This window comes from Bactrocera dorsalis, chromosome 1 (genome assembly GCF_023373825.1).
Source record: "Bactrocera dorsalis isolate Fly_Bdor chromosome 1, ASM2337382v1, whole genome shotgun sequence".
In the NCBI taxonomy this organism is placed as follows: Eukaryota; Metazoa; Arthropoda; class Insecta; order Diptera; family Tephritidae; genus Bactrocera; species Bactrocera dorsalis.
In genome coordinates this window covers 83891443-83908060 of record NC_064303.1, presented here as the reverse complement: position 1 = coordinate 83908060, position 16618 = coordinate 83891443, and the positions used below count along the sequence as shown (strand labels likewise).

The 16618-nt window shown below is 39.1% G+C and overlaps 1 protein-coding gene across 1 annotated transcript; it reads right to left on the bottom strand.

Annotated features, from left to right (window-relative positions):
- Positions 1-15084: 15084 nt before the first annotated feature.
- On the bottom strand, positions 15085-16128 carry LOC125778068 (uncharacterized). The gene is made up of 2 exons (XM_049454298.1): positions 16006-16128; positions 15085-15601 (listed from the first exon to the last, which is right to left on the bottom strand). The coding sequence occupies exons 1-2, from the start codon at positions 16014-16016 to the stop codon at positions 15085-15087; spliced, it is 528 nt and encodes a 175-aa protein (XP_049310255.1). The 5' UTR covers positions 16017-16128.
- Between the last annotated feature and the right edge of the window lie 490 nt (positions 16129-16618).

Below are 16618 nucleotides of genomic sequence, written 5' to 3'. Positions count from 1 at the left end.
ATTGCGTTTTTTGACTTTAATATATACAATATTTCGGTTATTTAATATAAGTTCGGTCACAATCGTGGCTCGATGTAGCCGTGCATCGTGTAATACATGAATTGTTCTTCTACAATTCTGGCAGTTTTCCACAGATTTTCTCAAACAAATGCCGACCAAAACAGAACTCTTTATTGACCGACTGCCCTTCCGGAATAAGCTCATTATGCACCAAACCCGAATATTGATGCATCACCTTGAGTTTTGAGCGGCTTTAATATGGTTGTTTTTCTTCGGCTCGTTTCTTCCCTTTCATCCTGATGATTGTTGACTTGATTTTCAACTACCATATCTTTAACTTTTTAATATTTTCATCACTTGAAGAGGTCGAAGGTCATTCAACGATCTCTCGACCGTCTTTAAAGGCTTTTGACAGATCGCGCTCATATTTGGCATGGTAATTAAGGACAAACTTTTTGAAATATCATTTAGCCGAGAAATTTAAAATACAATGTCGAGTACTTTTTTGTCATAAAATGCTCGAGATACATTCTGAAGACCAGGATTTGCCATTATAGAGCGGTCTAATAAAATTTTGGCTACCAAATTAGCTTCTCATTGTAGCGATTTTCAATTAACGTTATATGTAAACTCATTCACTCATACGCTAATCAAGTTATCTGAACTAATAGTTATTTTTGGAAAATTCATTTATAAATCGACGGGCTCTGTGTTCTAGAAATCAGATTGATAGAATATTGTGCCTCAGCCCTCAGGCTCTTTGCTGTTATCTACTCAACGAATTAAGTACTGAATTGCGAAATAGAAATTTTTAAAATATTTATCTCTCACTGTCTACTCAATTATGTTGCTAAGTGTAGGTTAAATCGTGTTTTCCCACTTTCCACATTTGTGTTGTGACACATTTCCGGTTTATATAATAAATTCATAGCTTTTTATGTGCGGCAGAATTTTTAATTTACCTTTATTGCCAATGAAACCGCAAAACGTCAATAACAGATTACAGATATATTTACCAATCGGTATGAGATTTATATTTCTACATATATACTTCAGAGCGAGTTGCGAGGTAAACTTCGTTTTTTCGTGATTCTGAAAATGTAACGTCAATCTGTGCGAACACTTTATTTCGAGGTTCAAAAGAAATCCAATCAAAAGTTTTTGCTAACTTAAAACTTGTCAGCGTAAAGCGGTTTGATCGATGTACAGGCGGCACTTTTTTCATGGCCCCAAATTTTTTCACATTAAGGAACTATGCTGTGTGAAAATACTCACGTCAAACAAATGTAAGTGCCGTTATTGATTTCCATACTAAATACAAACAATGGATTTAATTGTGTGTGGGTAATTGAATTGAGTATTCATTGTTTCCTGAAGTTGCTCTTGAGCCATTGTTAAACTGTGGGAGTAGTAATCCACTTTTCTTCAATAGTTATAAATTAAAAATAGCTGTCTTTGATTCATATTTCTTTGCTCTCTTCCACTCTCTTGTAAAAGAAATTACATGTAAAAATAAGTAACCTTAGTACAATAAACCGATTAAATTATTGACCTTCAGCCCACAATATTGCCACACAAGTAGTCGGAAGCTAGACTTCGTTCAGTACGCAAGTCCTTATTCTCGGTACTATCTCTCGAAATGGCAACTGGTGTTTTGTGTTGCGTGAAGTGCATTCTGGAAAATAGTTGTTATGGATTCTGGACAACATGGTATGTATTTAATTTTAATAATAGAAATATCAATTTAGTTAATGTATTATTTTGTTTTTTTTTTTTCAGGAAAATAATATCAAAAAAACGAAAAAATATTTTTTTTATTTTTAGAAATTAGTGTTTTTGTTATAGTGTCGGGTGAGGCTGAGTTACAAATTAATTCTCAGGGTTCAGGGTTTCTACTTATCATATAAACTTTAACATTTTCCCCATCTTTCCCCCGCTTAAAAAAAGCTTGTTGAATTAGGTTGGTCACTTGTATAAAATTATTAGTAATTGGTATAAGGAAACTCTATCGGAACCGGTGTTAAAATTGGACAATGGGCGTGGCACCGCCCACTTTTTGATGAAATCCCATATTTCGGAACCCGTCCAACCAATTCCGACTAAATTTAGTATGTCATATTCTTTTAATATTCTTATGTCACAGTGTGAAAATGAGCAGACTACAATCACGCCTACTTCCCATATAACTCAATTTAAAATTCCAATTGATTCCTTCATTTTCCAGAACGTAAATACAGAAAACATTAACATAACGGAATAAAATTTTGAGGTAATAATCTCCATTAAGTATGCCATCTTTTGACCAAAAATTATTCAAATCCAACCAAAACTGTTAAAGCCCCTAGGTACCGAATATGTGAACCCCGGTACCAATAGTTGGCCGAAAATATCGTTCGATGTGTGAGATATGAAATTTAAATTCAAACAGAATCCTTTCCGGAGAAAAGAATTTCTTTGTATCAAAAATGGGTTAAATCGGGTCTTTTCTGAGTCCCTATAAACGTAATATAAAGATTTTCGAACGTCTAGGTCATTTTATGCTGGATACGTCCGTCAATACTTGAGTCATCTGAATAAAAATTTCAGAAAATGTTTTATTCATAACAGTGTATTTTTGCGGCTAAAATATATACAACTGGGTGAAAACTTGACCCTCCCCCATATAACTATTACTAAGATTTTCGAACATCCACTCGACCTTGCTCCATATGATTGGTGGTTGTATGTAAGGTATCTTAATGAAACCTAGGGAACATTTTTTGAGTATGTGGCATATTAGTAGTATGTGAGATAAGCAAAAATAGATAAAATCTGCTCGATACTACCCTGTACTCAAATATATTCAATATAAAATGCTCGGTTACACCCGAACTTAGCCCTTCCTCACTTGTTTTATTTGAGTGTATTGCATTATTATATTCAATCATGCATTTTTATTAATTTTCATTCATAAAATCGCTTTAAATAATTTTGTCAGGCTTTTGAGACCAAATGCTCCTATGTACATATGTGCGAAGCCATTTTTTCGAGCTCTTCTAATATTCTACAGTAAGATTTGCCATTTCCTCTTGGAAAGATGTACGGTCCAACAGCGAATCGAAATTATTAAAATGTACTATTGAAATTTGGAATCAGTTGCCTCAACTTTAGGAGCGCTACGTATAATTTATGGTCGTCATAATCGTTCTGTCAGATCAACAATTGAGCCTCTTATGAAACAATTTGAATCTATAGTACATTCACTGTATAAAATGTTCCCGTGCCAGTGAGGCAAAGAAGTGCCCGTAGTGTCGAGAATATAGCTGCCGCTAGCGCATCAATTAAGGAAGAGCGAAATCAGTCTCTCACTCGTCCTTCTCAAGCTTTAGGCATCTCTGTGACGTCATCTTTACAAGACCAAATTGACACAAGATGAAGTCAGAACTGTCCTTATTTCGTGAATTGGGCTGAGCAACAACTTGAAAATTCCCCGGATTTTCATCGAAACTTAAGCTTTAGCGATGCGATTAATTTCTGGGTGAATAGTTTCGTCAATAAGCAAAATATACGTTATTAGTCAGGCAGCAAACCACACGTACTTCATGAGTCACCACTAAATCACGAAAAAATTACGTTTCGGTACGGTACGGTGTCATTGGGCTGTACTTCGTTCGTGATGATCAAGACCGGCACGGTAATGTGAATGGGATTCGCTACCGCTCAATGATAACCAAATCCTGTTGGACCGAAATGGATGAAGTGGACCTGGATAATGTGTGGTTCCAACAGGACGGCGAAACAAGCTACACCGTGAATATCACAGTCGATTTATTGAAAATCAAGTTCGGTGAGCATGTTAACTCACCAAGTGGCCAGTCAATTGGTCGCTTCGGTTGTGTGATTTGACACCGTTAAACTTTTTCCTGTGGGACTGCGTGAAGTCTGTGGTCCATGCCAAGAAGCCAGCGACGATTGATAAACATCGTGCCAATGTCGAAAGTAGGATTGCAGTGGTATCGACCGATTTATGCTTGAAAACCGTCGAAAATTGGGATCAACGTCCGGACTTCTGCAAGCGTGCCCGTGGTGGCCATGCAAAGTCAAATTCCATGCATAATCTAAAAAAAATTATAGCACTCTTATTGAAAACCCCGTTTTATTGTATAACACTGCATAGAATAAATCAATCAAAGACAATCATTAATAATAAATAAAAAAGGATTGAATTAACATTTGAATATTTGTTTGTGTACTTCCAATTACCGATCCGACGAACCGGAATTTTTTTATGCTAAGGACGCAATTAAAATTTAAACTCAAATTTCAAATCAAATTTTTAAACCAAAATTGTTTAATAGAAAAATTCGCATCTCTGGTGAGGACATTGCAAAAATTTAATTTTAAGAGAAAATTGCGTTTTCACAAAATCACATCCCCAGCGAGGCTAAGCTAAGCAAAAAGAGTGATTACTCGCCGCTGCAACCAGTGTCAACACTTTATTATGATTGTGTGCCAATTGCAGTGCAACATTCATAAATATTTATAGCAAAAACAGCATAGCAAAACCAACGTACAATTACAAATACATTTAAAGCTGTTGTTGCGAGTAATTGAAGTAGAAAAACTAGCAAATTTGCTAAACAAAAAAACCCATAACTAAAAGAATGCAGACATGGGGAAAGACAAGCTATGCATAGAAGTAAATACTAGCAGTACACAAATAAACTTTTCTCCTAGTTCATTTCCGCACAATATTTGTAAAGTAAGTAAAATATGAAGATAAACAAAAACTGTTGTTTACTTTCGCTTAAATTTATTGCAAGCTCACATCCTTCCTACGAAGAGCCTGAGCTCTGAAAAAGTGCAGCGAGGCAATGCTCCTGTTGCTCGTAATACAAAAGTAATATAGAAAGATATAAAAAAGTATTAATGTGCCGATTTCGCCTTTTCATGCCGGTTTTGTGCTTTTTGCTGTGGCTGCAACTGCTGCTCCTGCCGACTGGTTGCTCATGTTGCCGCGTCTGGCTTTGTGAGAAAATGCTGCTTTTTCGATGCCAGCGCTTTTTCCCATTCCCACCAAGCAATGTTTTCCCATATACACATATTTATTTATATACGAGTATAGATATACCATAGTACACTTACACACACATGCAAACTAAGAATGGCTGACATTGCTGAGTTGTAAGGAACCGCTTGCACTCGTTCAGAGCGCAAAAGAATGTGCGGGTGGATTCCAAGGCAGTTCATTCCTTGGCAATGAAGTTGTTATACTCTGCATTTTATTCGTTCTCGTTCATCTTGCTGATTTGTTTTTTAAAGAAATATTCGTGTTTTGCAAAATATGAGCACTTCTTTCGGCTGCACATTGCATTGCGTGGCAAATGACAACCTGATGATGCTTTTTATTGCGTATTGACACGCAATAGAAAATTTGCACGCCCATTGAAAGCGCACTAACACGTAGAACAAGCGGGAGTGTCTTCGGATATTGCAAAAAGCGGACAATTGACACAAATAGGATTAGAAGAAATGACATTAAATTCAACTGCAACTTTACTAGCGTCTTCAGCATGAAGGAATTTAAAGCAAATTCCATTGACGTAATAATTTATTTAGTTAAGATGGGTGCAGTGAAGTTGAGAGAAAGAGAGATTAAGAACAATTATTTCCGCACCTACAGTTCGCATAGGACCCGATGCTATGCAACAAAGGTTTGCATTTTTTACTCCAACAATTCACTTCAATCATCCATGACCATGGTTTTTTACCTACGGCGCTGATTGGATGTTGAACCAATCTTCAGTTGGATAAATGCGATATGACAGAATAACTGTATAATACATATAAAGATACAATTTAATTAGTAATGATTGACATTACATTGTATAAATTGAAATATACATGTACATTAGGTATATTTGTATATTTAGTATACTTGGAGTAGACACCGCTTACGCAGTTATAGCCGAGTTAACAACAGCGCACCGGTCCTTTCTTCTCTTCGCAAGGTGGCGCTAATTGGAGATTCCAAGCGAGGCCACATCTTTCTCCACCTAGTCTTTCCAAAGGAGTGGAGGTCTTCCTCTTCCCCTACTTCCCCCTACCTTCCTACTTCCCCTACTTCCCACTCTTAGAGCTGGAGTGTAACCGCTGAACTGTGCCAATATCGTCATATATCTTGTACATCTCATCGTCCCATAGAAAGCAATATTCGCCGTGGCCAATGCGCAAAGGATCATGAATCTTCCACAGAACCTTTCTCTTGAAAACTCGTGACACCTACTCATCAGATGTTGTCATCGTGCATGCCTCTGTACCGTATAGCATGGCCGGGATGATGAGTGACTCGTAGAGTTTGGTCTTTATTCGTCGAGAGAGGACTTTACTTCTCAATTGCCTACTCAGTCCGAAGAGATATTCTGCGTTGCATTTCGAGGATGACGTTGTTGTTGCTACTGGTTTTAAGATAGACGAAATTGTCTACGACTTTGAAGTTATGACTGTCAACAGTGGCATGGGAGTCACATCGCGAGTGCGACGACTGTTTGTATGATGACAGGAAATATTTCGTCGATTTTCGACGTATTAGTTTTGGGGGGATACCAAATTCAGGCATCACGACATAAAGGCAGATTTTGGAGTTTCCCTTTTCGTGGGTTAAGCAGAGCACACTTAAAGTCCAATCGTTGGGCATGCTTTCATCCGACCATATTCTACAAAGAAGCTTATGCATGCTCCTAATCAGATCTTCGCCGTGGTATTTGAATAGCTCGCCGGCGACCCATCGGCCCACCGCTTTGTTGTTCTTCAGACGGATAATTCCTATTCGAAATTCTTCATGGTCGGCCAGTGGAGCACCCACTCTATCCTCATCGTTTAGATATCTTAGGAAGGTTAAACTTGTAGACGTATTACGAATAAGTGCCGAAAACTGATATACACATGTATTATACAGGGTGGGCCATCTAATGTTTTACATTTGAATTATCTATATTTCGACATTGGAAACGTTAAATACTATTCGGAAAGTGACAGATATTCAGTAAAAAGTCTAAAATTTACGAAATGGGTCGTTATTCACTAGGAGAAAACTGGGAAATATTGAAAACTTGAAAAAAAAAAAACCGAGGATGGTCAATTTTACCGAAAAATCATCTTTTCGTACGAGACTCATTTTCACCTCGATGGTTACGTTAAAAAGCAGAATTGTCGCATTTGGGGCACGGAAAACCCGCACGTAATCGTCGAGATGCCAATGCACCCAGCACGAATCACTGTATGGTGCGGATTTTGGTCTGGTGGAATCATCGGCTCATTTTTCTTCGAAAATGAAGAAGGAACCGCCGTAACCATCAATGGCGAGCGATATCGCGCAATGTTAACCGAATTTTTCTTCAAACAAATTGAAGAGGAAGACTTGGACAACATTTGGTTCCAGCAGGATGGCGCTGCGTGCCATACACAAAACGCTTCACTCAATCTTTTACGCCCTATGTTCAAAATTGGCATAATCAGCAAAAGAGGTAATGTGAATTGGCCTCCCAGAAGCTGCGATTTAACTCCGTTGAACTATTTTCTGTGGGGAGCTGTTAAAGATAAATGTTACGCCAACCATCTAGAAACAATTCAAGATCTAAAGTACGAGATTCAAGCTGCTGTAGCTGCCATAAGGCCTGAAACCATCAAGAAAGTACTCCAAAATTGGGTGGATCGGATCAGCTACTGTAAACTCAGCCGTGGTGGTCATTTGTCCGAAAATGTTTTCCACAACTAAATTTCATAAAGCAACCTTTTAATTAAATGTTATACCTTTGAGAAATATCAAATCATTTTTTTATTGACTTTTAAATTTAAAATTTTATATGGCCCACCCGTTATATTAAGCAAAATGCCTTAATGAATAGAACATATACTAAAAGTTATTATGATGGAGACCAGTGAATCAAGTTAATGGTTGCCTCTAATCAATTATAAGATAATAGTTAGGTTAGGTTAGTTTATGTTGAGAAATAGATCTTAACAGGGATCTCACTTGGACGGCTCAGAACACCGATCCTTTGGGTTACCTAAAAACTCCTAAATAAATTGATCATAAGACTCTCACAAATCGACAAAACGCTTTGAGCCTATCATAAATTTGTGAACAAGTGAGGAGAAAGTGCTTGGATATTTCCAACTTACCTTCGTCTACATAACTTTGAAAACTAGCTTCCGAAGATTTTTACCCTAAACCTGCATATGTTATTAGATAATGTACTGAACATTGACAAGATTGTGGCAAAATGAACTGTGCCAAGATAAATTTTCTGTATTCCACTTAGACCTAACGAATACAGCCGCTAATGCCAACTCCCCAAAGGGTGCCCCTCTTTGAACTCGTGCTTGAACATTCTTAGCGAATGTAGGCTTTTTAGAGTAGTTCATCAGACGAATAATTCTATCTACATCCCTACAGCTCCTATAATATATAGCTACCGATGCCTTCCTTACTCTCTTCAATATTTGGCCGAAAGCTTTCTATCAAGAATAAGCCTTATCGCCATATTAATAAATATGGAACCAAGCAATTTGACACGGTACAGTGTATCAAAATGAGTTTCTAACGTTAATTGGGTGCGAGGAATGCAGGGTTTGTTCGGAAAGCAATAGGACTGAATTCGGTAGATGGCGTTCCTAGCAAAAGAACGAGCGGCGGGTCAGTTGTCTCCGTGCACATGGAGAGTCAGGACAAACATTTTCGCGCGACGTGTTTCTGTGAGTGGTAAAAGCCGAAAATACAAAGTTCGCTAGAGCAGAGGTACGCAATAAAAATCTGCTACAGAGGCGTTTGATATGAACAAGCAGGCTTACCCAGATGTTTATTTGAAGTGATGTATTTCGATGACACCGGCCGAGAAGAGGTCGCTGATGAATGAGCAAATCTAAAGTGAAAACGATGCTCATTGTCTTCTTTGACATCAAAGGCATCGTCCACCATGAATTTGTTCCTCCTAGACAAACCGTCAACGCCAAGTTTTACGTGGAAGTTCTCAAGAGACTCAAACGAAGGGTCAATCGAGTCCGATAAGACATCGCAGGCGATTGGAAAGTTGCACCACGACAACGCCCCGGCTCTCACCGCCTTTCTTGTGAATAGCTACCTAACCAAGGCCGGCATCTCAACGCTTGTAAACTAAACTAACTTTCAGTGCCATAATCACGCAATATAATAGTCTACAATTCTGAGCTGAAAATAATGCAACTCTTATAGATTTTCAAAGTACATGTAACATTTTCCATTCAGTAGTTTATCATCTTGAAAACTGCGACTTGACTACGTTTGTACAATTTTTTGGTGAAGAGCCACATTTAATTTTCAATTCAAAAAATACATCTTCTTCTTCTTCTTTACTGGCGTAGACACCGCTTACGCGATTATAGCCAAGTCAACAACAGCGCGCCAGTCGTTTCTTCTCTTCGCTACGTGGCGCCAATTGGATATTCCAAGCGAGGCCAGGTCCTTCTCCACTTGGTCCTTCCAACGGAGTGGAGGTCTTCCTCTTCCTCTGCTTCCCGCGGCGGGTACTGCGTCGAATACTTTCAGAGCTGGAGTGTTTTCATCCATCCGGACAACATGACCTAGCCAGCGTAGCCGCTGTCTTTTAATTCGCTGAACTATGTCAATGTCGTCGTATATCTCGTACAGCTCATCGTTCCATCGAATGCGATATTCGCCGTGGCCAACGCGCAAAGGACCATAAATCTTTCGCAGAACTTTTCTCTCGAAAACTCGCAACGTCGACTCATCGGTTGTTGTCATCGTCCAAGCCTCTGCACCATATAGCAGGACGGGAATTATGAGCGTCTTATAGAGTTTGGTTTTTGTTCGTCGAGAGAGGACTTTACTTTTCAATTGCCTACTCAGTCCGAAGTAGCACCTGTTGGCAAGAGTAATCCTGCGTTGGATTTCAAGGCTGACATTGTTGGTGGTGTCAACGCTGGTTCCTAAATAGACGAAATTATCTACAACTTCAAAGTTATGACTGTCAACAGTGACGTGGGGGCCAAGTCGCGAGTGCGACGACTGTTTGTTTGATGACAGGAGATATTTCGTCTTGCCCTCGTTCACTGCCAGACCCATTTGCGTTGCTTCCTTGTTCAGTCTGGAGAAAGCAGAACTAACGGCGCGGGTGTTAAGACCGATGATATCAATATCATCGGCATACGCCAGCAGCTGTACACTCTTATAAAAGATTGTACCTGCTCGATTCAGTTCTGCAGCTCGAATAATTTTCTCCAGCAGCAGATTGAAGAAGTCGCACGATAGGGAGTCGCCTTGTCTGAAACCTCGTTTGGTATCGAACGGTTCGGAGAGGTCCTTCCCGATTCTGACGGAGCTTTTGGTGTTGCTCAACGTCAGCTTACATAGCCGTATTAGTTTTGCGGGGATACCAAATTCAGACATCGCGGCATAAAGGCAGCTCCTTTTCGTGCTGTCGAAAGCCGCTTTGAAATCGACGAATAGGTGGTGAGTGTCGATTCTCCTTTCACGAGTCTTTTCCAAGATTTGGCGCATGGTGAATATCTGGTCGGTTGTTGATTTACCAGGTCTGAAGCCACACTGATAAGGTCCAATCAGTTTGTTGACGGTGGGCTTTAATCTTTCACACAATACGCTCGATAGAACCTTATATGCGATGTTGAGGAGGCTAATCCCACGGTAGTTGGCGCAGATTGTGGGGTCTCCTTTTTTATGGATTGGGCAGAGCACACTTAGATTCCAATCGTTGGGCATGCTTTCGTCCGACCATATTTTACAAAGAAGCTGATGCATGCTCCTTATCAGCTCTTCGCCGCCGTGTTTGAATAGCTCGGCCGGCAATCCGTCGGCCCCTGCCGCCTTGTTGTTCTTCAGGCGGGCAATTGCTATTCGAACTTCTTCATGGCCGGGTAATGGAACGTCTGCTCCATCGTCATCGATTGGGGTATCGGGTTCGCCTTCTCCTGGTGTTATGCGTTCACTGCCATTCAGCAGGCTGGAGAAGTGTTCCCTCCATAATCTAAGTATGCTCTGGGCATCGGTAACTAGATCACCCTTGGGGGTTCTACAAGAGTATGCTCCGGTCTTGAAACCTTCTGTAAGCCGCCGCATTTTTTCATAGAATTTTCGAGCATTACCCCTGTCGGCCAGCTTATCAAGCTGTTTGTACTCACGCATTTCGGCCTCTTTCTTCTTCTGTCTGCAAATGCGTCTCGCTTCCCTCTTCAACTCTCGGTATCTATCCCATCCCGCACGTGTTGTGGTCGATCGTAACGTTGCGAGGTAGGCAGCCTGTTTTCTTTCCGCTGCGACACGGCACTCCTCGTCGTACCAGCTGTTCTTTTGCACTTTCCGAAAACCAATGGTTTCGATTGCAGCTGTACGTAAGGAGTTTGAAATGCCGTCCCACAGTTCCCTTATACCGAGTTGTTGACGAGTGCTCTCAGAGAGCAGGAGTGCAAGCCGAGTAGAAAATCTTTCGGCTGTCTGTTGTGATTGCAGCTTATCGACGTCGAACCTTCCTTGTGTTTGTTGGCGTGCGTTTTTTGCTGCACAGAGGCGGGTGCGAATTTTGGCTGCAACAATATAGTGGTCCGAGTCGATGTTAGGACCTCGAAGCGCATGCACATCTAAAACACTGGAGACGTGTCTTCCGTCTATCACAACGTGATCGATCTGGTTGGTGGTTTTTCGATCCGGAGACAGCCAGGTAGCTTGATGAATCTTCTTATGCTGGAATCTAGTACTACAGATAACCATATTTCGGGCCCCGGCGAAGTCGATCAGCCTCAACCCATTTGGGGATGTTTCCTCGTGGAGGCTGAATTTACCGACCGTAGTGCCAAAGATACCTTCTTTGCCCACCCTGGCGTTGAAGGCGCCAAGCACGATTTTAACATCGTGGCGGGGGCATCTCTCATAAGTGCGCTCCAAGCACTCATAAAAAGCATCTTTGGTCACATCGTCCTTCTCTTCCGTCGGGGCGTGGGCGCAAATCAGCGATATGTTGAAGAACCTCGCTTTGATGCGGATTGTGGCTAGACGTTCATTCTCCGGAGTGAATGATAGTACTCGGCGACGGAGTCTCTCTCCCACCACGAATCCAACACCAAACTTGCGCTCCTTTATATGGCCACTGTAGTAAATGTCACAAGGACCTACTCGTCTCTGTCCTTGTCCCGTCCATCGCATTTCTTGGACGGCGGTGATGTCAGCCTTTATCTTTACGAGGACATCTACCAGCTGGGCAGCGGCACCTTCCCAATTAAGGGACCGGACATTCCAGGTGCATGCCCTCAAATCATAGTCCTTATTTCGTTTGCCGTGGTCGTCATCAAAAGGGGGGTCTCTCGTCCGAAGCTGTTTTTTTCTTTTCATTGGGGGGTGTTTTTTACGTGGCGGGTCCCAAACCCAGCGCACAACCCTATGCAGGGGATTTTTCGCCTTCTCACTTTAGCTCGCCTTCAAACGGATGTTCTTAGGCTACCCAGAGGATACTTGGTCAAAGACCGGAAGTCGTGAGCTGCTTGAGTCATATGTAAAAGAATCGTTTCTGGCCACTCCCAAGTGAATGGCGATCAGAGAACTTTCCTCACTTGCGTGAACTTCTACACATGACTCCATCCTCCACAATCAGTGTCATAAAACGCTTATTCTTTTTAACAAGCGTGTAGCGAAAATTAACAACCATAAAACTCAGAGAACTCTCAGCATACGATAGCAGCTCTGTTTATTTGGCACTTAAAGCGCTTAACTCACAACCAACACCTGCGCTGCAATGTCAACAGTGGCGTAACTATACCGTTCGAGGCCCGTGGCAAATTCATCGAATGGGCCCCCTGCCCTCCCACTTCCCCAATATATAAAAAAGCTGAACCAACAACAATAGTATTTTTTATTTTATAATATTTATTTATACACTTTTATTTGTAAGAGTTAACTAACTAATAAATCACTACGTGAAGTAGGTACATACAAACTTTATAATTATAATTTCTTGATTTTCTAATTATTCACTTTTAATTAAAGGTACCTAATTTAAAGTACATATTGAACTGAAATCACAATTTTATTTTAAGTACACAATTTTAATTATTAAAATTCTTTTCTTCGGACTTTCTGTTCAGCAAAAGTGTTAATGACATCATCAAAGTTCAAATTTCGGGCCATAGAATTTTCAATGGATAGAATAGCCAAATTGCTTAACTTTTCTTGTCCCATAGAATTTCTTAAATGAGTTTTTATCAGTTTGGAAAATGATCGCTCGGCACTAGCCGTAGTTACAGGAATGGTGAGAAATAACAGAAATGCAGTGCACACTTCAGGAAAGCTCGAAGATATAAAATGATCCTTTATTATTAAAAGTCAACAAGTTCTCCTATAGAAGATGACCTTTCTATTTCGTGTTTAAAAGAGGATCGAAAACTGAGAATTTCTTTGGAAAACGACATAGATATATCTTTTTTATATAAATGGACAAATGCTAAAGCCTTTTCCAATAAATTAGTATCATTCAAGTTTTGCAAAGTGGCAGGCTGCAAGACACTAAAATTGGAAACAATTTCATTCATTCCAAGGAAACGCGATCTAAGTTGATTAATGATGATGTCTAATACACGATAGAATACGTTCACTTTAAACAAGCTTTCAGGATCTTGGAGACGTTCATCCTCACAAATTTTATCAAAATGACGTTTCACTTTTCTCTGACGAGTTTTAGGAAATTCAGGGGTTATAGACCATTTAACTGCAATACTATTTGCTTACGTTTTTAAATCTTCAAATTCATGTCGATACTTTTCAAGTTCTTCTAGACAGACTTGCAAACGCTTTGAAGCATTTGAAAGATCGATGGCTTTAGATTGAAGTGCTTTAGAAGCCGCGTCTATGGTTTGTAAGACTTTGCAATGGAAAACCAGCAACATAATAAAATTGTAGTTCTCTACCTTCTTCTTTAGCAAGATAGCTTCATTTCTCTCATCTGATTTGGAATTTGATAAAATGCTTTTTGTTAGCGCTTTTTGAACATCAACAAATCGAACCTTTAAAGCAAACATGGCATCAAAGCGTCCTGCCCATCTAGTTGGATTCATTGTTTTTAATGTTACTGAATTTGATGATACAACGGTTTCTCCTTTTTTGTTGTCAGATATAAAACTAGATAATATATTCCATCGTCTAATACTATGGCCAAAAAAATTATAAATTTGTTGCACAGTTTCGAATAATGTTTGTATTTCTATGACCTCTTTTACTGCATCATTTACTACCAAGTTTAAATTATGAGCAGCACAATGGACATACACTGCATTTGGCTCTATATTTCTTATGAGTTTTTGAGCTCCGCCATAAGTACCTTTCATGGTATTAGCTCCATCGTACTCTTGTCCACGGCACTTATTCAGAGAAATACTTTTGTCATTTATGGATTTTATTATCTGCTTGGGCATTGCTAAGGCAGTTTGATCCTTAACCTCATAAAATCCTAAAAATGACTTTAATTACTAGCGCCTTTGGAGTTCCATTTTCATCTTTCTCGATTACACAGTAACGGTAAAGTTCACACAATTGATATGTTTCGGAAATATCTTGAGTAGTATCAAACAAAATGTAATAAAACGGTGCGGTGACTATTTCATTTACCAGAGCATTTTCCACTTTTTGAACCAGAACAGCAATGAGCTCATTTTGTATTTTTGGACTTAAGTATATAATCTGGCACTTAGGTTTGTTAGTAACTCTTGTAAAATAGGATCGTATTTGGTTAATAACTCAACAATACTCAAAAAATTTCCTTTTGGACCAGAATCGTTGCCATATACCGTTTCTTTATGGCCACGAAAAGCTAAATTACAGGTTAAAAGTGTCAGAGTAACATCAAGGAATCTAGTGAGTACCTGGCGCCAAAAAACTTTTTCTCTCTTGATAATGGACTCTTGCTCTTCATCTAGTGTTCCATGTAACTGCCACTGTCGATGTACAAAACATGAATGCAAATGTTCTTTCAATGTCTCATGTCTTTCTATGGCTTCCACAATATGTTTCCAATCATCATAGCCTTCCATCCAAATATTTTGTATATTTTAAGATGCCCTATTTGCGAATAACCAACCTGGTTCACAATATGCTTTTTGAAGCAATAGAGAATAGGACAGCCATGTACGTTCTAACTTTACGCCAGATTTAGAAACAGTGTAATAATATTTATCTAAGAAAGATCTATTGTTACTATCCCTTAAAAAGGGGCCTTTTGGTTTACAGTGTCCGTTTTCGATCACAAACCGTTTTACTTGATCATTGAGTTCTTTAAAGTTACCTTTATCAGTAACATGCGGTAAAGATTTTAATTTTTCTATGGCCAAACATGATTCATTTAAAGATTTGCTCGTACCTGGTTGTGGTTGCTCTGAATCTAAATATTCACTGTTATCGGGCCCTGCGATATTGCCACTTATGTCATCATTTTCTGTCTTTCCGTCGCGCGTTGATTCTTCTTGTATACTATCTTGATTATTAAAGTACTGACTTATTTTAGGTAACTTTTTATTTTGTTCTTCACACTCCTTTCGCTTTCGTTTTTCGCTTCCACTCTGATACTTTCTAGAACAAAACCGCATAAAGTTTGTAATAATACTATAGTTTTTATTTATTGAAAAATCTACTTAATTGCTAACAAATGCCAAAAAAGCGACCGTAAAAATGTTTATAACGAAAGTCCACCGATTGTTCAAAGTTCAATTCAAGTGTCAAATTTTGTAAGTTTTGAAAGAACGATGAACATAGGTACCGAAATAGTTTTGGTGGTTACGAATGTCAAAATAGTGAATTGATTTTGAAATGCGCGATGAGAATCATTATTTTAAATAATAATTTCGTAACTTGTGATTTCAAACTTTACTACCGACACCTACCGCCGATGTAAATGATTAATTTTATGGGTAGATTAAAAATTAAAATAATTGTAATAGTATAAATTATTTTAAATATTAGAATAAAATTCTTACCGAGTAGACATCGTCAACCTATTTTCACAATTAACTAATTAAATATATCCTCACTTGCAACAAACAACCAATTCTTACAACAATAAACTGCTAACAGCTTGGTGAGTTCGTGCGTAAAGCGGCCCACTCACGACAAATTTGTTTGAGTTTGAGGTGGTTTTTGTCGTGAGTGGGCATGTTGTCAAACGGATTGAAGGTTTGCGACAAATTTCAAAAACTAACAACCGATTTGTGGATTCGTTTGTCGTGAGTGGCGTGGTTTGCAAACATTTGGTCAGTTGCTTGAAATTTTTGCAGAGTAAACATCAGCGGATACAAAAATGGCAAGCGTGAGCAAACATTTTTTGGAAGAGTTTATTGAATTATTTAAAAATGAACCGACCTTATGGCAATGCAAAAGTGAAAATTATAAGAATAAATGCCAAAAAGATAAGTCGTGGAAAAATTCAGCTCCATTGAATTTATATCTCTCACATAACCACTCTTTCATCCATTCTTTCTTCATTATTTTTTTTCTTTTGCATTTGGCTTTTTTCGCTTCATGCACTGGTGTATTACTAGTAGCGCAATTACATCATTCGCGTTATTATCAGACATGTTAACTCCGCGAAGC